This window comes from Parambassis ranga, chromosome 2 (genome assembly GCF_900634625.1).
Source record: "Parambassis ranga chromosome 2, fParRan2.1, whole genome shotgun sequence".
Lineage (NCBI taxonomy): Eukaryota > Metazoa > Chordata > Actinopteri > Ambassidae > Parambassis > Parambassis ranga.
In genome coordinates, this window is record NC_041023.1 from 15,562,715 (window position 1) to 15,587,650 (window position 24,936).

At 42.0% G+C, this 24,936-nt stretch overlaps 1 protein-coding gene across 1 annotated transcript in view; it reads right to left on the minus strand.

Moving 5' to 3' along the window:
- Positions 1–853: 853 nt before the first annotated feature.
- Positions 854–24,936, minus strand: part of fam135b (family with sequence similarity 135 member B) — a 32,213-nt gene continuing 8,130 nt past the window's right edge. Inside the window, exons 4-20 of the mRNA XM_028397561.1 lie at positions 19,246–19,385; positions 16,387–16,457; positions 15,294–15,467; positions 14,944–15,070; positions 11,649–11,808; positions 11,500–11,549; positions 9,598–9,753; positions 8,368–8,441; positions 8,136–8,290; positions 5,618–7,391; positions 4,479–4,645; positions 4,205–4,296; positions 4,004–4,101; positions 3,044–3,195; positions 2,821–2,931; positions 2,154–2,267; positions 854–1,648 (exon numbers count right to left, since the gene is read on the minus strand). Coding sequence (XP_028253362.1) covers positions 1,443–1,648; positions 2,154–2,267; positions 2,821–2,931; positions 3,044–3,195; positions 4,004–4,101; positions 4,205–4,296; positions 4,479–4,645; positions 5,618–7,391; positions 8,136–8,290; positions 8,368–8,441; positions 9,598–9,753; positions 11,500–11,549; positions 11,649–11,808; positions 14,944–15,070; positions 15,294–15,467; positions 16,387–16,457; positions 19,246–19,385 — 3,821 coding nt within the window. The 3' untranslated portion in view covers positions 854–1,442. The remainder of the gene's footprint in view (positions 1,649–2,153; positions 2,268–2,820; positions 2,932–3,043; positions 3,196–4,003; positions 4,102–4,204; positions 4,297–4,478; positions 4,646–5,617; positions 7,392–8,135; positions 8,291–8,367; positions 8,442–9,597; positions 9,754–11,499; positions 11,550–11,648; positions 11,809–14,943; positions 15,071–15,293; positions 15,468–16,386; positions 16,458–19,245; positions 19,386–24,936) is intronic.

Genomic DNA, 24,936 nt, shown 5'->3' on the forward strand with positions numbered 1-24,936 from the left:
AATCTTGGCAGTGTGCAAAATCATCCAGTGTTGACACCCTGATTTGTACCATTAAATATGAATGCATTTTAAATAGCTGACCAGGGATATTATACACATTTTTTTTGCATTATTGATTATATCAGTAAGCCTGCTTCCCGTCTGTCCACCGCATAATTTATGATAGCCACAAATAACCTGTGTTTTGTTAGTAGTTTATAAATACGTTTACAAATTGTTAGACCCCTCCCTGCTTCAGCTGTTAGCTTGTCAAGCTAGCTAGCTGACTTTCAACTGATATGCTACCTCCAACAGGTTAGTTTGTGAGTTATGGTCACACCACAAGTTGAAGCAAGCTATAGCAATTCTGCCTACACCTAAGCAACATCAAACCACATAGCTCATGTTAGCATTGTGATAATCAAACAGTCATTTTGACACCAATCACTGCTTGAAATACTACACTGGAAGCTAAGCAGAGGTTAATTTGAATGCAAATGCTAAAAAAGCTATTTTTTTTTCAATGTCTGAGAGTGATACAATCTATTAGATAACATTAGTTTAGGAAGCTAGGGTCAATAATCCAGCATTGACAAGGCTGAAAATCAAATTAGTGATCAATGAGTTTAATGTTAGCATGTCTGGTGAGCATGAACAGGGGTGGGGCTTAGCAAATGTATAATCCCCGAAATAGCCAATTGATCTGTCAGTCATTCAGTGCAAACAATACATTAAAAAGATATTGGAGGAGACAATCAGTAGGCTAATGCACACTTATTTTCCAACCAATCAGGGGCAAGGATTTTAGTGAATAAGCAGACTGGACTAGATTATAAATAATAATAATAATATAATATAATATAATGGGGTAACACTTCTGCCTGCATCATAACACACTTCTTACTTCATGGATTTGATGAACTGCACGCAGAATGTTTACATTTAGGACGGACTAAACTAAGCGGATTAAAAAATAAATAATTTAAACAATATATTAATTTCTGTATAAAGGAACATGTATGGTTTGTACAACAAAATACTTCATGTAGGATCAAAGGGGATAAATGCTGCTCATATCTATTGCCCTGGGTCTAAGGAAAGTGCAGGACTATCATCGGTCATACTGGAGGCTCTACAGCAGCTCTAAAGGGAAAGCAGGGTGAGAGGTTATTCATAAGGCCGACAAAACATCTACAATCAATCCTGTCATCGACGTCAGATGTTTTGTTTTGCATGGCTACACGTCGAACTCAGACTTCTGAGTTAGCAGTTTAAACAGTCACGACACATGGATCCTCGAATAACAGCTGCTAACGATCCTAACCAAATGATATACAGGTCTGTCTGTCAGGTCTTAGATGCCAGGGATTATATATATATATATATACACACATACACTGTACAAGGTGAAGGTAAGGACTTTATATCCTCCAGTATTATCCAGTCTGCAGTTACGAGCACCTTTAGTTGAAGTAGTTAAGTCCTGCCACTAAGAAGAACTTCTCCAGGAAAAGCTCTGAGTCCAAGACAGCAATGTGGGCGGCGCGGCCGATCAGCGTGTTGGCCGTGTTAGGCAGAGCGTGGAACACGTTTTGGCGGATCAGCCGACACTCTTTGGCCTCCACGAGCGGCTGCAGGAGGTTGTTGATCATCTCCGTGTACACGGGTCCTTCAGTGGAAACATGAGTTTGGACATGAGTCACACCTTTCATGTACAAACATGCTAAATCTGGGGTGACAACTAAATCTGAGTCTCACAGTGAGAGAAGATAGAGGAAAAAATGTCAGTTGAATTCTATCAACCTATATTTGCATATAAGCAATGAATTGCTAGAGTGTGGGATTTGGGAGAATCAATTGGCAGGAAAAAGCTTAGAGTGAGACTTTCACTCATTTACACAGTGTTCCTATAGTAGACTGTGGGACAAACCAGACCCTGGCTCTGAGGAGGTTCTCTTCTTCTTATTTAGAGAACCAAAAGACACTAAAGTGCCAGGCAATGTAGGCAATGTAGGTAAACTGCCTTGCCCAAGGACACAACAATGACTAGAGATGAGCTGGGGGCGAACCGCCAACCTTCTGGTTATTGGACAACCCTGCTCTACCACTGAGCCACTGCTGCCCAAATTAATATATGAAATATATGAAAAAAGAATCCATTCCAGCATTCTGACCTGTGGTTCTGTCTTTGAGGGCGGTTTTGCACATCTCTATCCTGGCGGAGTGGAAAGGAACGTAGCGGTCCTGCGGAGACGCCACCAGCACCACGTTCTTAAAGAACTGAAGCCCTTAAAAGGACACAAAAACAAGAGGGCGTACACTTGAGTGCATGTGTGAGGCCAAATGTGAGAGGAAAAAGGGGGTGAATCAGCTGTAAAATGCAAAGTATAATCACAAAGTACAATGACAGGCTTGATATGATAAAGCTGTGTTTTTTTCCTCTTGTCTGCTGTCAGTGTGCTTTTATGAGAGTGCGCTAGTGGGTTTCCATTGACAAGAGTTTGGATCATTTTGTCAGCCTGCCACGCTTCTAGAGAGAGAGAGAGAGAGAGAGAGGGTGGGGTGGAGGGGAGAGGAGGGGAGGGAGGGAGCGTTTTCAGGCTTATCTTCTTCAAGCCTGTGTGACAAACGACTGCTTTGTTCCACTCGCACAGTGGGGAGGCCTCTCACAGAGGCCCTCTCACAGCCCGCTGGCAGCGGTTTGAGCAAGCTGACACATACAAAAATTTGACAAAAAAAAGACAAGATGACAACATTTTCATGAATATTTGCACAGACCGCCTTTCAAGTAATAGTCTGTAAAGCGCCTCCGTTTCAGATTGGATGCTTTCATATCGTTACCTGGTTTCTGGCTCAGGAGATAGAGGAATGTTTTCCTTGGATCCACGTGATCTCTGAAGGTGAGCTGTAGCAAGGATCCCGATTTCTTTAGCTTTTGCATTAACCACAGACCTACACAAACACACAAACACATACAGAATAAGGCATCTAAAACCAGCAGAGCAGCCAGGACAGCAGTGCGGATGAGCTGCTAGGAGTGAAAACGCAGCAGCAGTGTCCTCACCTGTGCTGACCAGTGCACTGTTGTTGTACAGCGTTCCCAAGTGCGGGCCTGACAGGGAGAGGAAAGTGTGCAGCTTGGGCAGATAGCAGCGGAAGCGAGGCCTGGTCAGCACCGAACGGATGATGATGTTCCCCAGAGAGTGTCCGATGAAGCTGTTGGACGGATAGGAACAACTTTCAGAGAGAGAGAAACTTGCAGCCTGAGTGGGCAGCAGGAAGAAGGAACAAGAAACAAGAATTCACACACACACACAGTGCCTCCAACGCTGCTGACCTATAATACTGTGCAGTAGCTTATCATAGAATCCAGAATCTGCTTCCTCTATTTGACAGAAATAAAATCCATTAACTTTAAACATTCTCAAAGGCAACTTAATGATGCTAACACAGAGGACGCACCATACAAATTAACAGCATCTTCCCAGCAGTGGGAAATATTAGATTCATCAAGCTTTGTCTGGCACTTAGTCTAATTACTGTATTGCTGTAAAAATCCCTCATCCCCCATGCCTGCTCCTTCTCATCTGTCTCCTACCAAACTAAATATAGAGGTAATGTGGAGAGAGAACCAGATGCTGCTGTGGCAGTCCATCGCATTCATCTTTGATACTTGCTCTCCCGGGAATACGTCACAATAAAGAGAGTTAAGAAACTTTAGTGGAAACTCTTACAGAGAAATAAATTGGCACATTGAGGGCAATTAGGCAGGAAGATGAATGGCTCAATTTGACTGGAACCAGGCGACACAGCGCCGCATAAAGGAGAGCAGTCTATCATTGAAAGTCAGAAACTCATTGGCACTGTATGATAAGAGCTTTTCATTCATTCAGTGCACATTTATCTATACATTCATGCTGATCACGGGAGTCAGTGTATGGTCTCTGCTGCCATCTGCTGACCACGCAAGATCGCCAAACCCCGCTGTTCCATTTCCACCTCATCGAACCTGAGCCACACTCACCTTATCCTGCGTATGGTGAGGTTGTACAGCTGGATATGCTGAATGATCTCATCCAGCAGCCTGTCTGTCATCGTGTCGAAATCTGCAAACGTGTCAGCCTGAGAGAGAGAGAGAGGGAGGAGAGGGAGGAGGGAAGAAAAGCTGGACAGTCAGCGCTGTGCAGATTAAAACACAGAATGTGATATCAAGTCCCCCCCATACCTGGTTCCTCTCAGACATGAGGAAGTCCAGCCTGGATCGCGGAAGGCCCAGCTCGATGAAAGTCTTCACCAGGCGGAGGTCTGCGCTGTTTCCTGGAGGCAGAGGGGGGAAATCAAAGTTTCTTGCTCATTAATAAATCATTTAAGAGATACCTGGAATTAGTATTCACAGACAGCACATTAAGGGCTCGGACTATATTAATCTACAATGCTAATAGGAAACGGATGTGTCAGTTTAATAGCTATTAGATTATAGCCTTGTGCAATACACCCACCGTCAAGCCCGTGGACGCACACAACGAGGTGTATGCCGTCGTCAAACTCCTCGTCATCCTCCTCGGGGGGGAAGTAGGGCACATCTGATGCCAGGAGAGGAAGGTCGCTGTACAAACTGGCCGCAAAGCTCAACTCTTTCAACAGCTCCTCTTTGGCTTTGTAAAAACTGAAGAAAATCAGAGAAGAAGTTTAAAATAAGACATGCTGGTTTAAGATTGGATTTTGTTTTAAAGGTAAATCTACCATAATAAAATAGAAAACCTGCCTTGCATTCCCATCTTTGATTAGCTACAGTTCTGGCCACTTGTGAGCAACTTCAACAAAAAGTCTCAGACTTGCACAGAAGCTGCTCAAAGTATATCACCCTGTCATTCGGCCAGGTTACAGACTTAAACCGTGCAGGAGTCACAACAAATCCGATTCCTGAACTTCCAGCTAATCATGATGGATTTGTCTGCACGGTCTTTAATGTGATTTAACACACTCAGGAGGCATTTCACCTCAACTTGACTTTCTTACCCTCCTTTTTTATTCTACGACTTTTTCCAAGCATGAGTAACAGTCAGCTACTGCTTCCAATACTAATAAAGCTGTGTGTTTTGGCCTTGTTTTCTGTGCAAAGGATGCCTCAGGTGGATCCTTCACAATCAAACACATCCCAGGATTCTTTGCGTGCAGATGATGGTTGCGTACTTTTAACAATAAAACACAGCAAATTTTTACACAAACTCTACTTCAATATCTAGCCTAGTCTATATCTAGTCTCTAATACCAGACCACCTCATTCTGTGTATTTGAATCACACACAGCTAAGGATAGATTGCTGACCAGCATATCAAAGGTCAGTAGCCTATGTGTTTATCTCCCATGATGCACTGGGAAGTGGAAGCATAAATTGATTTTTCATAGCTAGAACAATAATCTTAAGTGTGTCACTATCTGTGTGGAGAGAAGTATTAGAGTACTGTAAAAGTTTGAAAGCTAATGCTAACAAGAAAGCTAATCCAGAGTTTATAGAAATGTGATTTCTGTGAGTATTGCTGTCACTACTCTTTTTAAACTATTCTGTCAAAGAGAGCTGGTGCTGTTTATAATGCCATATTCTACTAGACCTCATTTAGCAACAACAAAAACTCACTTCAGCATCCGTTCATTGGTTGCGTCATCCATGTTTAAGGGGGTGAGCGAAGATGAGGAGATGATGCCAAAAGAACCCAGGGGCTGGTGGGTGATAGGTGACGTAGCCTGGCGAGTGGACATCCCGCTGATAGACGGAGAGTCTCTCAGCACAGATGAAAATGGCAGACAGGTCGGAGCGCAGGACACAGACATGTTCACCACCTCCACCATCTTCTTGTTAACGAAGGCCAGCCCAGAGTTGGGGATCTTCGAGGGTTTAGTCTGGCAGTCCAAAGGTTCTTTCTCACTGGTTGATATTCTACTGGATTCAGTGGATAACGCTGCATCATTGTTGGTTGTCAGTCCTGTGAGGTCACCTGGCCTCTGCACAGAGAGGCCGTTGGATGGTTTTAGAGGCTTCTGATGGAAACTTTGGCACTCTTCTCCGGTGTTAATACTCTCCTGATCTGTCGCACTTTTATGCACACATGGTTTGCTGCAGGGCGCTGCTTCCACTTCCACAAGATGCACATCCTCCACTGAGGCGCTCACTCCACTGATGTGTGTTTGATGGTTTATATTCTCCACCTGGCTGCCAATAAGAGCACTTTCCTTCACTTGAGGGCTTTCTTGTAAAAGCAACCCTTCAGACACACCATTTAACACCGACTTGATTTTGTATGACTCTGACAGGCTCTGTGAAGGGTTTGACTTATTCTCCTTGAGAATATGGCCAAGGTCTGCTGTTGAACTTGTGTCTAGTAGAGAAAATTCAGACTCCTCTGAATCCAGTTTGCAGTTCAAAGAGGAACAGTTCATCCGGCATGGATCTGTTTCCAGGTTAAGCAGCTTGTGGTCACCCTCTGTGTCCTCCGGGCTGCTTATCTGTGGCGCAGAGACCGACTTGGTCAGCTTGCTGAGCTGCCTCTGTTGCTGGTCCTCCTCGTAGGGCAGGGAGCTAATAGAGGTGAGCGAGGCTTGTATGCCTCCACTTGGGAGGCTGCCGTTGCTCTCCACCTGCAGGCCTTCCAGAGAGCTGCGGTGGACCGGCCGGTGACGCACTATTTGCTGTGGGATCTCCCGCTCGCTGGAGAAGTCCAGAGGAGGTCGACCTCGCAGTGCGGCCTCCACGGGCCACGCCACCGAACTGGGCTCGCTCTCGATACCTGAGTCAGAAATAACAGATGACGAGCGCTTCATGATCTTGGAGCTGATCAAGCCTCCACGGTGTGTCATGTCTTTTCTGAGATCGCCGGGAAAGGGGGGTACAGTTGGATGTGGAGGCAGGGTGATAAGAGGGATGTCCTCACTCTCGTCATCCATGGAGTGATTTAAAGGCATGGCTGTGTCAGACTCCTCTTTATTGCTTTCATTCTTTCTTACGCTGATGTGGTTTGTGGCATCATACAGTTGGATGGTATTTTCTGGTATGTGATGAGCAGGGGACACATCACTACTGTTGGTATAGTCAGTGAGGTTTGAAGAAACCACCTCTCCATTTGGAGGCCTGTGTTCCTTATCTCGGCTATGACTTTCTGCTGGTTCCTTCAAGTTCTGCGCCTCTGCCTGAGAGAGCTCTGCACTGTCCTCAGTAGGGATGAGGCTCTGTGCACTACTGATGTTACTCTGGTCAGCCGTGAGTGAGACATACATGGGCAGGTCCATGCTTTCATTACTGTCCAAGAAATGATGGGATATTGCTGGTGATTTGGCTCCCTGGCTGCTTTCTAACACGCTCTTGGCAGGATCTGAGTTGGTTTGCTCGTCTAGGGTTGGCACATGAGATACCCACTCTGGAAAGACAAAAACATTCTATTTGTAAAAGTATGAAACAATCAGTGATGCCCCTTATTAAAATCATACATTTCAGAACCCTGTGTTTTTGGATTGTACACCTTTCTTTCTCCAAGTGAAGACAACGCATGAGCAAAGAGCTCTAGTTCTCCTTCATCTGGCCAAATGACACACATCCAGTATGTATAATCTGTCTCCAGGGTTGTCTCTTGATTGGAGGTGTCTTTTTTTGCCAAAGTGGTCCGCAGCCCGGCAGTCCATTCCTGTGCAGGACTTAAGTGAGTAGTCTTTTCTGACACTTCAGTTCCAGACTTGGCTAAATCATTCACCAATGTCTTGGCAGTTGTTCTAGGCTGTTTAGACACATCTCTTACTAGTTTTATTTCCAGAGCCTTCTATTTTTTGCTTTCTACCTCTGCCAGTCTTATTCTGACTTTTACTCTCTCTGAACTTGTTAAAGTCTAACACCAGTTCTTGAAACTTAGTATATCCTTTTCCTCTTTTCCTGCTTTATAGACATTAACAATCCTTTTTTCTCAAGTCTGAGCTTATTTTTTTCTTGTTTGCCATAATGCTTTCACAAGTGTTTAGTCTAAATGTTACTTGTTATACTGTGTCTGTACTGCAACACCAAGATTTAAGTACAAATCGAATGCTTACAGGGTCACTCAGTTAAAGTATAGACTACATATTAGTAGTGTAAACAGTGTGGTTGGTTTGAACAACTGTCCATTGTGTACTACCTGTTTGAGGAGACTCCACGTATCTGTCCTCAAAGATGATAGGCAGGCTGTTCCAGTCTCCATCGATGTCCAGGCACTCAACAGGTAAAGGAGGCATCTTGGTCAGGTAGTCCGAGCTCCGCACTTCAGCTGCTATCTGGCCATGTCTGTTAATTCTGAATAAGGAAACAACAATACCATGAATCTTCTCTACGCAGCAGAGAATGATGCTCTTCAAGAACATGGTACTTACAGCTCCTCTTGAAAGGTCAGCGATATCTCTTTGGGGTGTTCGGTGAAGAAGTACGCCTCTGAGAACCTCCTCACCTTTCCAGAAACACACAAACCTCATTTTAAAAAAACAAGCTCCAATTAGAAATCCTCAAAAGTCAGCCACCATGACAGGCAAATCACTGGGAAACACTGTTTCTTGTGCATTTTCATCACACAATAATTACAGAAATAAGTGTTAATTGAAATCATGACTCTGCTGGTGGGATGGAGGCATGACTGTAACCCCTCGGGGTAACTCAATACCAAAGCAAACATGTTCATTATTTTCAGACAACTGAGAAGAAACAGTAGCACGTAATAGAGCCATGAGAGCCACTTCACTGTGAAGCACATATTCATATTAAACAGTCCAGTGATTAGATAGGAAATTATATTAGCCTGCTCAGCTGGGTTTAAGCTGCTGAGGTCTTATCATTTCTCAGTAATAATGGCAGCTCTACCCACAGCCCACATTTGCACACACATCAGGTGTTGTGTTTCAAGCCACAAGATTTCATCACAGCCACTATGTCACAATTAAAAATTCAATTAAAATGAACTAATTGGACTAAGAAAATTCTGCAAAAAACAAAGAAAATCAGCACTTTTGAACATTTTCAGTAATAAAAAGAGCCTGAGCGCTGTTAGAAGTTTAAAGTCACAAACTGACCATAAATACAGTTCACTCCGATGCGCTAGCATCAAAGAAAAATAAATTTTCATCTGCAGTAAGTTATATTTGGCTGTATGGCTCTGCTCTGAGACCTCCCTGCCATTCCATGGAAAGCCTAGGGCACTTCCTCAACCTGTGTTAATGTTTAAAAATGTGTGCTATATCTGCACAAAACAAAGGTTTAGGAGTTTAGTTTCACTAGAAACTTTCATTCTGGATGTTTTCTAGACAGAACTTGTCAAAACTTTGCTCCAACAAGGAGGTTATTTTTAGTGTGGAGATCATTTCCATGTGTTGGTAGACTGTTTATATTCAACAGCCTGTGAAACCTTTAAGAAAGCTGGTCATAATATGCCTCAAGGAGTTCTAATATTCAACGATTATGAAAGCCTGTTTTTGTTCGAACCTATTTTTATGTTTCAGTGTAGGCGCTGAGGATCAGAACAACTATATTTAACCATATGTTCTCTAATAAAGACACAATGATGACGCTTGAGCATTGTATAAGCCCGCCTTTGATGGAGTGGGACTCCTCACCCTGAGCGTGTGGTGCTCCTGGGCCAGATAGGACAGGATGTGGGGGTTGAGCACAGCAGCCTCCAGGAAGTGGCTCCACAGAGCAGAAAGCTGGGAGCAGAGCTGGCTCACGTCCCTGCTGATCTGCTCAGCTACCTTGTCGTGGCCTTCCTGCAGCTGAGAGAGAGAGATACACTCCTGTAATATCAAACTGAATGCTTTTCAAAGATATTGCTTTAGTTGTGGAGCTTTGGTTTTCCCATATTTATACACTAACTCCACAGTACATTCATTATTTTTAAATGCTCATTCTGTTCTGCAAAGTGTTACCATTTAAAGGGTAATAGAGTGTTTTTATTGCTATAAAAATGCCTAACAGGCTGAAACATAAAGTAGACACCAGGCATTAGATTTACAAAAATAACATTTTCTTGTCATTTAAACAGGCCGCCGAGCCGCAGCAAAAAAATATCACCTCCTTTTGAGCTTGACCTGCTCATTAAACACAATCACAATCTTATCAGCCAATCGCAGAGCAGCAACTCAACGCATTTTGTTTATGTAGACATGGATGAAGCGAGGTTAAGCGAGGTCTGTTAAGCCTGATGTCAGAGTTAGCGAAATCACGACGGTGGCTGTTTATAACCAGACTACATCACGTTCAGACAGAGAGAGTCTGGAGATCATGGTGATCCTCTTTCATTGTGATGAAAGCTACATATTCTGCATCGATAATAACCACCTGTTCTTCCTGGATAAAGTCTGTGACCCAGAAACAATGTAAGCTTTAAAATGATGCATCAAACACCCTTTAAAGGGAACATGCACAGAGCCTGAGGCAGATACACGTTATAACCAAAGTTGTGATACAACTGATTGAGAGCTTCGGCTTCGTCATGCCTGCTCACTCAAAGAAAGCCTGCCTGTGTCGAACTCGCTTCATGGTACACCACCATCGAGAGTCATCCATCAGTCTCCAGCACACCTGTGGCTCATCCACCAGTCCAGCTGTTGCAGTCTATTACTCCTCTCTGCTCTGCCATACAGACTGCCAACCTTTTCTCTGAGGCAGCCACATATAAACGCAACAAAGCAGCCATCAACTGACCTTCAACCACTGTCTCTGGATTCTAATCCTTTAAATGTGATTCTAATCCTTTGAATGTGACATAAAATATATGATATATGATATCGTCATTGTCTGTGTTGTATGGCCTTTGTATCCCTGCACTTAAACAATGGGCATAATTTTTGTTTTACAACAAAGAAATCATGCAATAAAAAACAGCAACAACTTTGAAATATTTGTATCAGTTTTCTCTTTGTCTTAGGAACAACTAACAGGGACAGATCTGCTGACCTGAGGGAGCGTGAAGGAGCGTATGGCTGAAGCAGGTCAGGAGCGGCCATGCAGACGTTTAAAAACAAATAAAAAGAATTTTAAAATCAAGGCGAAAATGCACCGGGAGCCAATGAATTGAGGCTAAAATCTGGTTTGGTACCATTTAAAGGTGGATCTGCAGCAGTTTAAACCAGTTGTAAACGAGACAGCGACGCCTGGCTCAGCCCAAAATAAAGTGCATTGCAATAGTATAGTCGAGCCGTGACTAGACTTTGGCTAGTTGTCTTAACTGATAAAAGCCAGACTTAACCACTGAGTTAATCTGCATGTCAAGTTTAAGATCACTGTCCAGTCTCACCCCCTGGTTTGTGGTTGTCTGGGTCAGAAGTTGACTCAAAGGACCTAGATCCACGTGAATTGTGGAAGCCTCACTAGGCCCGAACATCATGACCTCAGTTTTTTTTAATCATATAAGGTCAAAAAGTTCATTGACACACCTGTTTTAGTGGCAGATAAATCATATCATTATCAGTGTATTATGTGACTGCACTGCAACTAATTACATCTTTAAATAAACATACCTGTAACTCTATTGTCAGCTGATTTAGAGTTTCTTCAACAGGCAGAACCTCTGTGGAAAAAAAATATTTTTAAATGTTAAAATGTGTACAAAAGTAAATGAATTGCTAAAAAACTAATGGTGTCAAAAATGGTGTTGTGCATGCATTACCTGATTCCTGTGCAGTCTGCTGCAGCTGTGGGATTTCCTTCATCAGTGCATTGAAGTAGTTGTGCAGGCCTCTGTGTGCGGCCAACAGGAGGCGACAGAGCCGCCGGTGCCATGTGTGAGCTCTCTGCAGGCAGTTTTCACTGGGCACATAAAAGCTTCCCTGCCGAGGAGGATACACAGAAGAAAGACATAAGAAATGTCAGCTGCTATGTAGGGCACAAGTCACCTCTGAAGATGACAAAAAAAGGCTGCCTTAATGACTGACATGTACACATAGCTGAACTTTACAGCCTCCACTGGAGCAGTTGTGCAGGCTTGTCACTGTGACCTTGCAGTAAACGGAGCTTATTTGTGCATCATAATAATTACTTGGAGGATCAAATGCAACACTAGGAGACAAATGGGCCCTAAACACAGCTTGCTGCGGGCTGTAAAAGCAGATCAATACATTTACATGACACCAGAGGATGTACAACATCCCTGTCATGAAGTTTAAAAGGTGTGGGAAGGTGACACTGAATCCTCTGCATCTTCTCATGTCTAGGGCTTAAAATGATGCACGTTTAAGATTGGAAACAAGACCTCATGATAAGTGAAAAAACTCCCAACAGAACAATCTGAGTGAGTCCTGCATATGAGCTGTGATATGAAGCATGCTTCCAGCAGGTGGCTCTCTAACAGTGAAGTAAAACCTTCAGGATCTCCTGTGCAAACAGAAATATATTACAAAGGCCTTGATGCCACAACTGAGCATCTCATTTATCTGAAAGAAAAAGCTATTGGCCTTAAACCCAAACCACTTTCATTGTATGTCATAATATGTAGCCAGCAGAGGGGCAGAGTGGGCCCTTCCTGCCCTAGTCCCTGACCTGAAACAGCACATCCATGGAGTTCTTCCCATGGCTGGGATGTTTTGGTAGCGCCACTGGGGCTCGGAGCTCCGACAGGCATGCCATCCCCCAAGTATCTGAGAATGTACTGTAATTTGCTTGGGGCGGGTAAAGTCTCCGGCCCTATCATCATACCTGCGCGCAGTCTGTAATTGCAGCAGCGCAGTATACCCAAACCAGGAAGGGAACATCTGTATGTTTACTTTCATATTTCTCTTTAGCTTTATAGAGGCCTGACAGGATCAGCCTGTGGAGGTGCAGAGAAAAATAGCTATTTTTCTGTACGAACCGGTCATTATCGTAAAAAGCATAGTTTCTCTCTGCGCTGACAATGGCCTGTGATGTGAGTACATTCACTTGTCAGGTGGGTTTCTGCTTTTATTTGCTACTTTTGCACTTTATATATGAGTTTTTTTCACCAAAAATACCCTTACAAATTGCTGATATCATTCGATTTTTTGCAGGAGAGGAAATGCCTCTGTGTTAAGAGGGGAAAGTGCTGAAAACTAAGCGTGGCCTCAGGTTAAAAGCTCTAAATAAATAAAAGGTGAAGGAGGAGGAGGTGGTGGCAGCGTGTGTGCAGATTTCACCTGCAGCTACGTTGATACGTGGCGCTCATTACTGTGATCAAACGAAACCCCCCTGCCTGGCTAAACGCAGGGCTTATTAAAGTGCCCGGCCAGGGGTAGCGAGTAAAAAAAAAAAAAAAAAAACAGGAGGAGGTGGAGGAGGAGCGGCACAGAGGATGATGGTGGTGGTGAAGATGTAGGGAGCTCATTAGGATTTACGGTGCAGACTGTGATGTCCGCAGGGAGCTGAGAGATGCATATTATGGTGAGGGTGGGGGTGGAGGGTAGCTTTACAATGGTGCAGTATATTGGCAAATACAGAACATAAAGTTATATCCTCTGATTCTTCTTTCCAGCTGTTTTTACACATTTTCCAACCCTTGTCCCAGGCTACCCCAGAAACAAGAGACTGTACATGTCAGGTGAGTTTTCATCACCTGTGTTTGGTTTAGGTGAGTGGGGGAAGTGCAGGAGGGAAAGGACGACCCACGTGGGACTATGACCTTTGGTACAGTTACTTTAGGGGTGCATAACATTAGTTGCAATGAATTTAATTCATGATTATAAGTTGGTCACATCATACTGTAAAGCTTGAGTAAACACTGTTTTGGGTCACTATCCCACTGCCTTACCATTCATTCATCCATTTTCTGAACTTTGTTCTGTACTATAGGGTTGCTGGAGTCTATCCCAGCTGTCAATGGGTGAGAGGCGGGCTAAACCCTTAACAGGTCACCAGTCTACTATATAGAAAGACACAGAAACACTCACACCTAACATGCATGTCTTTGGCATTTGGGAGAAAACCAGTGCTAACCACCTTACCACTGTGCTGCCCCTTTACCATCTCTTGTAGTAATAGCAACCAGGATGTGACAAAACAAAAATTGCGCTAACGATGCAACACAAAAACTATTGAATGCCTGAAAGAATTTCATAGTAACGGGGGAGAGAAAACAACCTTCTAAGGACCTTGCTAAGTATGATTAACGATTTAGTCAGTGTAAGGGTACCACAGCAGACAGGTTCTGCCACTCTGGGTCGAATAAATGACTAAACATTGTCGGTTAGCACCTCTCTTTCAAAGCTTGGATGCTAAAAGCTAAATAAGAGCCACTAAATAATTAGACAACTTCTAATCAATAGTTAAGATTCATTGATTATTTCAACATAGTCATAAGTTGGCAGCCATTATTGGTGTACTAGGTTTGTTGCAGTAGGCCATGGACTGATTGCATAACTAGCCCATTGCCTTCACCATTATATATGCATATATATGTCAATATAATTTCCTATTACAAAAACATTTAGAATAATGGGGTGATAACAGTAATTGGATTATTATGTCCGTTATGGTGCAGTTGTACATTTTAAAGTGTACTGTAAATAAGCGGGGACGTATGAGGGACTACACCGTCATTTCCTCTGAAAGCGCGTATTAATTCCAGATGCTAAGCCTGCAGCCGACATGCCTAGGCAGGTAGGTTAATCAGATATTATGAAAAGCCACAGCTCTGCACAGTAATAATCACCATGTCTGCCTCTGGTCTTTATGTCTTCCAAGACTTCACAGAGCGCCTCAAAATGGTTGAGAATCTAGAATCTGTAATCCAGATCAAGCACAGAATCCTGTTGCTTCTGGATCATATGCCAAAACTAAAATCCTGGGCTAAATCCGCCGGCCTCTGTCCTGAGCCGTCCAGTTTATGTCATCGCTTGGCATTTAGCTGCTTGATTATTAAAAAAAAACAAAGCTGAACAGGGACAGTGCTGTTCAGCTCTGTGAGACAAAATAGGGTTTGGATTTCAGCGACTCTCTGCTAAAGGTTAACATACCTCAGAGATGACAGGTTTGCAGTAGCCGGCTCCGAACACCAGGTTCTCTACAGACATGGCAGATGGGTCGCCTGCGCTCTCTGGCGAGCCTTTGCCAAGCCAGGAGCCCTTCCCAGTACGTGCAAAGCTGTGGAGAGAGGAGGACACATGCAGGGACAAACCATCAGTGTATGAGTGTGTGAGGCAAGACTGAAGCTGCTACTGTTCCAATCAATCGAGTGCTGCAGTAATCTATGTAATGCATGCCTAAATACTGACTTTATGATATTGACAGCAGAATTAATCAGATAAGTGTTTGGATGACCATCAATATACGCAAGAGCTGTGCCAGAAGTCCTTGTTTTGTCTACCTGATTAGCGGCTGATGTAAGGCAACCAGTGAGGCGTGTATGGAGACGGAGATGACGGAAAGGTGGAAGTAGTCAAACATGACTGGGACGTGGTGGTGGAGGCCTCTTCGCGGGTGGAAGTGGAGGTTGAGGGTTCGACTGCTGATCAATGGGACGGTCGCGATCTCTGCCAGCCTGGGCAGAAGGACACAAAGAGGAAAGGCAGCTTAGAATCAGCAGTCAGCAGCATTGTCATCTCAACACAATATCGGCTTACATTAGCAGATTAACAGACTAGAGACTAGATTAACAAAATATAGTCTCCTTTATCTGTAGCATCCAAAACGTTTTGGCACACTTCCTCTATTTACACCATAGTGCATGTTTGTGGAGCCTACTCATCTCATGTCTCATTATGATGGGTTGATCATCAGCTGTACTAGTGTAATTGGCAGCCATTAGGAACAAAAAACTGCAGTATAAACATTGTGGTGTCATTTTTCATAAACAAAAATGAATTAAATGATTAATTTAATTGTTATGCAACCTAATTTCAGCTTGTATACGGTGTTTACATTCATGCTAAAGCAGCAATGTAATTTCAAAAGGAGAAATAACTGCTAAATAACTGCAGAGTGCAGAGTAAACATGACTATATTTGCTTGTGAATTGCTTACTATGAATGAATGTAATCAACTATAGTATATGTATCTGAACTACATTAGTAGAATAAGCAGTTCATTTCTCTCAGTGCTGATGTGAAACTCCAGAAAGTGCAGATTAATTAAAAGAGTGCAATTCTACTGATTTTATTGCACATAGTAAAAGAGCTACCCTGCTGCTAAAAAGAGCAGCACTTTCTTAAGAGATTGGGAAATATAACTGACAAACGTCTTTTGCCTTTTTTGCCAGACTCTTTAAAAAAATGTCTGAGAATGCAAAGTACCCACTGCCCCTTGTATTTGTCCCAAGCCAATGCACAGAATCACAGTAATCAGTGACTGTGAGCACCTGATAAAGGTGGTGATCAGGGCAGTGAGCCAAAAGACATAATAGAGGGGACCACAGTGTGGCATTCTCTCTCTTTTGAGAGCCAGTTGCAAAAAACACCTACTGTTGCTCATTGTCGGTGAAATGAAGATCCAGCTTCAACTGAAAGTCCACCTCGCTCAGGGCTTCCTCTAACTGCAAAAGATGGAAGTGGTAGATCAGCAAATTCCATTTAAGACCATAAACAATAATAAAAAAAAATCAGCATGTGTCTTGATAATCAATAATCAATTATAATAATAACTAATATATGGCATGTGGGACGTAAACAATACAATGACTCTACGTGTACACAGGATGTCTTAAACACATATATTTTCAATATTAGCAGAGAAAATGTCATTATTGATGAACACAATGTCAACATTCTGGGTCATACTGTGACCATAAATGATCTGCATTTATTAAAAAATAAAAAAGGGGAATCAGAGTTCTTCACATTCAGCCATGTTGCAGAGAAGCCATGCTGTCAGTGGTCTATTCAGATTATGATTACAGTTAAAAAATAAAGCTGAATATTAACTGTAAATCTGTTCTGCTGCATGATAATCCACATCAGATGGTATTGACTGCAGATTGGACTATGGACTATATAGACTTTCTCTTTTTTTTGTTTTTTTGTTTTTTTTAATGATGTCATCACTCATGCCATACATCAATAAATGAGGAAGAGCCATCGCAAACAAGAAACAAGGTCATAAAGCATTCACTGCCACAGAAGCTCATTTCCTATGCTGATTTAGCCTCTTTGGCATTCTTTTTAATTAAGTATTTACATTCACCGTACTTCTTTTAATCTGGCTGAACAAGACTATTTATGAATTACTTTCATGTTCAAATTACTATAGAATATATTGGCATAAATGTGAACAACAAAGGGGGGAAATAAAAGCTACGAGTGAACTACAAAGGCAGTTCCAAGAGTGGCTGTAAGTCTTTTGAAGACTGCGTTGCTAATTTATTAGCAGCTTTTCCTCTCTCCTACAGTAAATGGACAAATCTGTGCAGTTCTGTCCAGTATTGATGCCCACATTGATTAAGCATATACATACGGGTGTGCACAGGGGAAATGAGGGGATATTTTTGGTCTGTGCTATCTGTAGTTGTGAGCTGCAGATAACCTCTGGGAGGTTAATGAGCGGGGAGCCTTCGGGAAGGCTTACAGCTGAAATCTGATACGCCTTTAAGCTCCTCTGTCTCCACACCTCCACGTGAATGTCTACATTTAATGAAATCTTCTAATTTTAGGAGTCACGTGAGACAGAATGAGACCTAGCGTCTGTGCTGCAGCCCTTGCAGACGGACGTATGTCAGAGAGAAGCAGCAGCAGCTGCAGGGATGTGCCAGCTATTCAATGGATGATTCGATTCCAGCCGGGTCCATCTTAACGCCCACACATCTCAACCTGTGTCACCGCTGTCACCGCTGATCAATTTGAGCTCCGGTGGCTCCAAAAGAAACAAAAGCAGGCAGAGTGGATTTTCAGGGTCACGCCCACGGTGAAACCTCAAAGGACAGTACATCAATAAGTGTCAGACAGGTTTACACGCCTAATCATTTGAGCTAAAGATGGGCAGTGTGGGGGCACAGGCCATTTACATGTGTCCATCATTGAAAGCACGTTTCTTCTAAGAGGCAAGTTCATAATCCTCATACTAGTCTGGTGTCTCTAATGGTTAGAACAGCATTCTATTATAGTAGGGGATTAACTTTTCCACTGTGAGTCCACAAAGGAGCATTAAAGGGACATGACCAATATTCATTAAAGTTATTAATCCATTGGAGTAAATCTTAAAACTCTAAAAAGCTCCATAGCCCCCTTTAAGGTTTCACTCTTTGTTATATTGCAGCCATTTGCTAAAATCATTTAATTCATTTTTTTCCTCATTAATGTACACACAGCACCCCATATTGACAGAAAAACACAGAATTGTTAATTTTTTTGCAGATGATCATGAGGTCAAAGGAACTGACTGAAGAGCTCAGAGACAGAATTGTGGCACAGATCTGGCCAAGGTTACAAAAAGATTCTGCTGCACTTAAGGTTCCTAAGAGCACAGTGGCCTCCATAATCCTTAAATGGAAGACGTTTGGGATGGCCAGAACCCTTCCTAGAGCTGGCTGTCCAGCTAAACTGAGCTATCGGGGAAGAAGAGCCTTGGTGAGAGAGGTAAAGAAGAACCCAAAGATCACCGTGGCTTTGCTCCAGAGATGCAGTCCCGGAGATGGGAGAGAGTTGCAGAAAGTCAACCATCACTGCAGCCCTCCACCAGAGGCAGTGGCCTGAATTGATCTTATCATTATCAATATTATCTATTTGCATTGAATCACAGTGTTATATTGTATTTTACTGTTTTTTTTGTCTAATTTTTAATGTTGAAAAATAGAAATTAAAGAAATGTTAAAAAAAATTTAAATTATGACAGCATTTTTTGACTAATCAAATTTTCAGACTGCCATTTTATTGGATATTTCTAGTTTTTTAAATATAGTTTCTAGTCTATCTTTATGAAAATTATTATGAATATAACATATTTCAAATCTATTTTCTATTGAATCTTATTCTTGTTTTAATTGTTTCGGTCTTCAAACTAATGATCAGCTCATCAATCAATCTGCATGCAAATAAAGTATAACAGTGATTTTATAATTTTTAAAAACCATTGATGTCTGTTCTCAGTTTAGCACGTTGGTATGCTAGACTGGCAAAAATACATTTGCACCTATACAGCAACAACTGTAGGAGGATTTATTTAAGTGTTGTGCTGCAACAGCTGTTGTGTCAGCAATTATATATCATGCATTTTACATTTTTACTGTCTATGTACTGAAATAATAATAAAAAAAAGACACAAGATGCATTTTGCTTCATCAGACAATGTTTGTGTGCGTCTGTGCAGCAAATGTCACCAGCATGACTCACCCGTTCTCCGTCCAATAAGAGGTGGACCCTGAAGATCATACAGTCGTTCACAACAATCTCCTCATTTCTGTAAAGGATCTGGAATATCCGGCTGAAGACAGCGCCGTCATACACCCCCGCAGAGCTGAAGCTGCACTCTCCTGATGCGGGACACAACAACAACAGCAGGACAGCAATGAGCTCACTGCTAAGAGCAGAAATATTGATACAATATTCAACCTAAATGTATGATGGACAGAGCTGCACTGACTATCAAAACACAAAAAAACATGCAAATATATTATCTAATATTTGCATGGCTGCATTGTGAGTGTTGATGCAATTAAAATATGTGTGACCTGACGTTTGCAGATGTGTGGTTGGATTTGTGAGGAATGTGACTGTGTGTAAATAAGGATCTGGAAACAAGTGGTGAGATGTATGAATATGTATTTAAAGTTTATGAATATGCAGTATTGTCTGCTGAGGTTCTTTGATATAAACCCATCATCCAACAATAAAAATGAAAACATTTTAATGAAATCACAACATCAAGAAACAGTACTTAGTTTTGTAAAACTCTGGGGCAGAGAAATGAACTTGGAAATACCACAAAAAGTAGCTCCAACAAGTGACCACTTGAGGCTGGCTCCAAAAGTGAGTCAGTCTCCATCATTTCCCATGGACACATGCTGACTTCTGTGTTGGTGGACAACCATTCTTCCATCCGAGCCATACTAATATTAGCTCCATCTACATCCAATATAGTGGTTCTCAGGCTTTATGCTAAGCTAAGCTAACAGCTGTGCTTTAACAGACATGACAGTGGCATATTGTTGATGCTGTCAGTGTCAGGTTTTTGACCTTTAAGGGGACAGAGATCTGGAGTGTTAGCTGTGTATGTTACTGGATCTAAACTATCAATGTAAACTTGTCCACAACAGGCGATACTACAAATACTGACTTCTGTCTCAGATATAGTGGGGCTGTTTAAAGCCTTGCAATGACTGCAGTAGCCAACGCAGAGCTGCTGTCCAGCTGTGAGCCGTGAGGGGTCTCTAACGTCCCCTGCTGAGGTTGTGCTCTTTTCTGTCTGGTTCTTACTCTCTCCTTCTCTGCAGGCCTCCTCCTGATAATGCTGTCACTACTTGCAGCATCAAGCAGCCTCAGCCAGGAGTGACGGATGTGTGGGAGCACGACTGTTGTCAGAGACTTGTGGTGGATGTGTGACAGAGGGAACGTAATCCCTGTGGGGGATGCACTCTATGTGGAAGCTCTGTGTGAATGTGACTTTGCCTTTTTTTCTTGTTTAAGACACCAGATTAGATTAGAGACTCTGAACTGTGCACAGAAATGACCATAAATGATTCTGTGTGTGTTTTTGACCTGCGAAGGACTCCTCACACCACCATCAGGCGCTCTCCTTGCCCTCTCTCATGCACCGGTTGACCCTCCAGTGTGGCCAGAGTTACTAAATCAATGTACCGCAGCCGCTGCAGTTGCTACTTTCACACATACTGCACCTCCTTTCAGTGGCAATTTGTATAATGGGATTTATTAGGTGGTACGTCATGTACTTAGGAACGAGAAGTGATTAGACTTCGATAAGAAAGCGGCTTTTCTAAACATCAGCTTCAGTAGCAGTGGAGTTTGGGGGGGATACACAGCAGCATGTTCCAGCATGTTGCAGTGTAGGATCCATCACACTCAAGAGAAATTAATATCCCTTGACTCAATAAGTGATGTAAGAAGGCAAAAATCTACCCGCTCAAAGTGTGCCACTTTCCAAATAAAGCTGACCTCATCTGTTTAACAAACACTATAAAAATCACTTGCTTTGCTCACGGTGAATAGCAAAAATACATTAAACCCTCCTTGCTCTGTTGAGTTTGGCGTACTGCTGTTCTCACAGGTGTTGGGGCGTTATCACATCCTGCACATTAAAACCTGCTGAAATGCCCTTAAGCTTTAGCCACAGTGATTCTGTGCTGGAAATAATCTGCTTACAGCCTCTGGTGCTCCACATCTGCTGTGTGTGTATGCCTATCAGTAAAAAAAACACGCACACACACACACACACACATACCAAACTACTCTCTGGAAGCAGAATTGCTCTTCATGAGACTAATATGAGGGAGTATCTTAGTCTGTGCATTAGGAGACGATGCAAACAGCAATCCAATTCTCCCAGTTAACATTTGGGCTCGAAAATCCTCTCGTTATTGTGCGTGAATCACAGTCATTAAATGCTTCAGTTGAGTGTGTGGCACGATCCTTCACACACAATTCATTTTTTTTTGTGAAGGGCACAGACAATTGAAATGTCAAGCATACACTTTGAAAGAGAACACTGTAAGGGATTATTTTTCTGTGTCAGTGTATGATGAATGTATTTCTCCTCTCGCCGGCTGGTGCATTTATGTTCACTCTGTGAGGTGTGCAGGCTTAATGCGTGACCTTGTGGAAGGAGCTACGGAGGGGTGGAGGGAGAAGGGGGAGGGCCGCAGCCCTACCAAATTACAATATGGATATGATTCTTGTTCTAATGTACACTGCTGTGGTGGTCTTCATTGGTGGCCATACTATGTATGCACTGTCTAATACCTGCTGAAACAGAGGACTGCAGTCAGTGCTTTACAGCATTTACCTCAGTTCATATAGAGACAGTGTTTTTTATAGTAACAATGTGACAGAGAATGTTAACTGTTTCAGGGCACGCTCATTTATAGCCATTTATGGCTCAAGTAGGCAGATAGATACAGAGAAAAAGGGCAGAAAAAGCCCCAAAAAACAATGCTCAGCCAATATCAATGTCTTTCTCACATCATTGTGCATCCCTGACATCTAGCATTAAAGACTAAAATGGGAATTTGTGTTTAGCCTAGCCTTACTCTCTCTAACGTGCAACAAATATACTCAAAAACATCCATCGATCGTCCTGGCCAGACATATTCATTCATTCACAAAATTGCCTGATCTGAAATCCCTCTCCTTCACCTTCACACCCAGTTCCACTCCAATTATAATTGTTTATCTAACATGGAGTGGGCTTTATGCAATGACATAATATTGTCAGAATTGCAAATAACACCTTGGACTTTCACAGTCACAGGTGTCTGGTTTTGCTGTGGTCGCATGCTTTGTATCTGAATGTGTCCAGAGGCAGTTTATTCTGCATCCACTGGCACCGTCCCCTGGAAATCCAACAGGAATCCACAGAGACCAGACTAATTCTTTGCATAGAACAGACACATTATTAATATGGCTGGACAATTCATCCACTTATTTTGGGATTGTTTTGTTTCTCTTTGCTTTAAAACACAAATTTTAACGGAGTTACATAAAACTGTTATCAGGAAAATCATAACCATGCTTGGAGCTAGCCAGTTTATCATCTCTGTTTACATAAAGACCAATGACATTGTGCTTATTTTCTGTGGAAAAAAGTGGCAGGCTAACAGAAACAAACTGTTTTTCGAATAGATAAGAGTTACACAAGTTGTATATACAGATTCAGATATGAGATTAAAGGTGGAGCATCATTGTCTTGTTCTTTTACACAACATGTTGCATTATTAATGCATTTGTAATCTCCTGGGGGAAATGTCTGTCCTTTTAGCAGACGCAGTGTTCCCTTATGTAATGTCACAGCTAGCCTTGATTCACAACGAATGAATGAATGTCAATGGGAATCACTAAGGCCAGAAAATGAATGAAAGTTACTAAAACACTGTGTACTGTAGAATTTATAAAAAGTCAGAGCAACTTTAGCTCAGCCTATATTAGATCTTCTCATACACACCATATTATGCTTGCATTCAATAAATGCAAGCAATGTAATTGTGTGTTGACTATATATATATATGTTGACTATAATCTGCAGTGACATTGTGTAAAACTGCAGCTCACCCTAAACATATACCCTTTTTAAACCATTTTCTATTGCAAAGTGTGTTGGCTTAGCATTTATCTCCATCTGATGTGGAAAAATAATGGTTTCCCCTGCTTCTGTGTACCACCTTCACCATCACACATGCTGGCTGAAAGGTAGCTGAAAAACCAGGTACACTAACAGTAGAAGCAGCATGCCTGATACTAAACCATCGCTCTTCAACAAAAAACTGTAAATGAGCTTTTAAATCAGATAAGAGGACTAAAAATCCTCTCACATTTAAAACAGTGGGCTCCAACGTCCACACACACACACGCACACTGCTCCAGTCATGACAGGCTAAAAATAGCCGTTATTACTGCGAATCAGTATTGCCAGTGAAATGGCTTACTGCGTTGCCAGAGATTCAGATTTTGATGCCTGGGTAGGTTCAGGAAGACACAGTCACAGCATATGAATGCAAAAAAAGGATGAGAGGGAATAATTGTACTAAAGCATAAGTGCACAAAGCATGAAGTGTTTTTTTTATTAAACAAGAGAAAATTATTCATATAATTTTAAGATAAACTGTTATATTGCACATGCAAACATGGCCAGCTTGTCACCGTTTATTTGTATAATAGTTTAGGATTCATAAAGCTGAAATATTTGTGTTAAGATGAAAGAACTAAGAGAATTTCTGCAGGTTGAATAAGTCAACCAAAGGATAAGCCAAAAGGCCTAAATCACTGAGACAAGGCACAGCCATTAAATTTCCAGACACAACTATCTATCTCTGACACACAACTTGGACAACTAGCACAATGCCAGCACCACTTACTGTGCATGGGAACGTTTATTATTATTTTTAACTCTTAGGTTTTGGTTTGGTGCATTCTGATCAGCTCCATCTCTGTAATGAAATCTCTGCAAAGGAAATCTGCCATGTGTCAAAGACACCATGGTGATCCTGACATTCACATGACTGTAAAATGATGCTCGTTTGTCACAACAGGCCCCCCTCTGTCATCACACGCACAATTCTGTGAGAGATTACTGTCTGTCTGACTGGCACTTCAAAGGCAGACACATGATGTGTCATGAAATCGTCCGCTCTGTCAAGTGAGATTTTCTCACACAGTCTCAGTCCCCTTTGGATGAAACTCAGCCTGTTCTAACATGAGCCCAACCACAGGGGCTATACAGTCCAACTAATATCATCACATCTATTAAAAACTGACAGGGAGTCAGTGTATGACTGAATGATCCAAACGTGTGTCTACAAAGCAATTTTAGAAATATTTTTCTCTAAACAATCTGTCAATTATTCAACCATAAAGAGATGCAACAAAAAATATATAATCTGAGAACAATAAGACACAAAATAGCCAAAAAGAGGCAAAGGATAATCACAATGGTTGGACATCCACAACGTGCACCCACAGAAATCCAGGCCAAATACGCTAAGTGACGACAATTGGACATTTGTGTGAAATGTTTCTATAATTATTATATCACTTGTACTGTTGTGAATTAATATGTGCTTTATAAGGTTATAACGATGTCCATCTTTGTCCAATAATAATCCAATCCAATAACCAAGGGAATGTTTGTGCCAAATTTAAAGAGATTCATTTGAAATATTAGGTTTACAAGAAAAAAAAACAGATGTATGGACCCCAAACAATACACAGAATGACCACAAAGAGACACACAATGTACGCAAATAAATGCCAAACAACCACAAAGAGACATAATATAGTATATAGTATAAAAAAGAGAAGCAAAATGACCTTGAACAAGAGGTCAAAATCGCACAGATTGAATACAATGGCATGCAA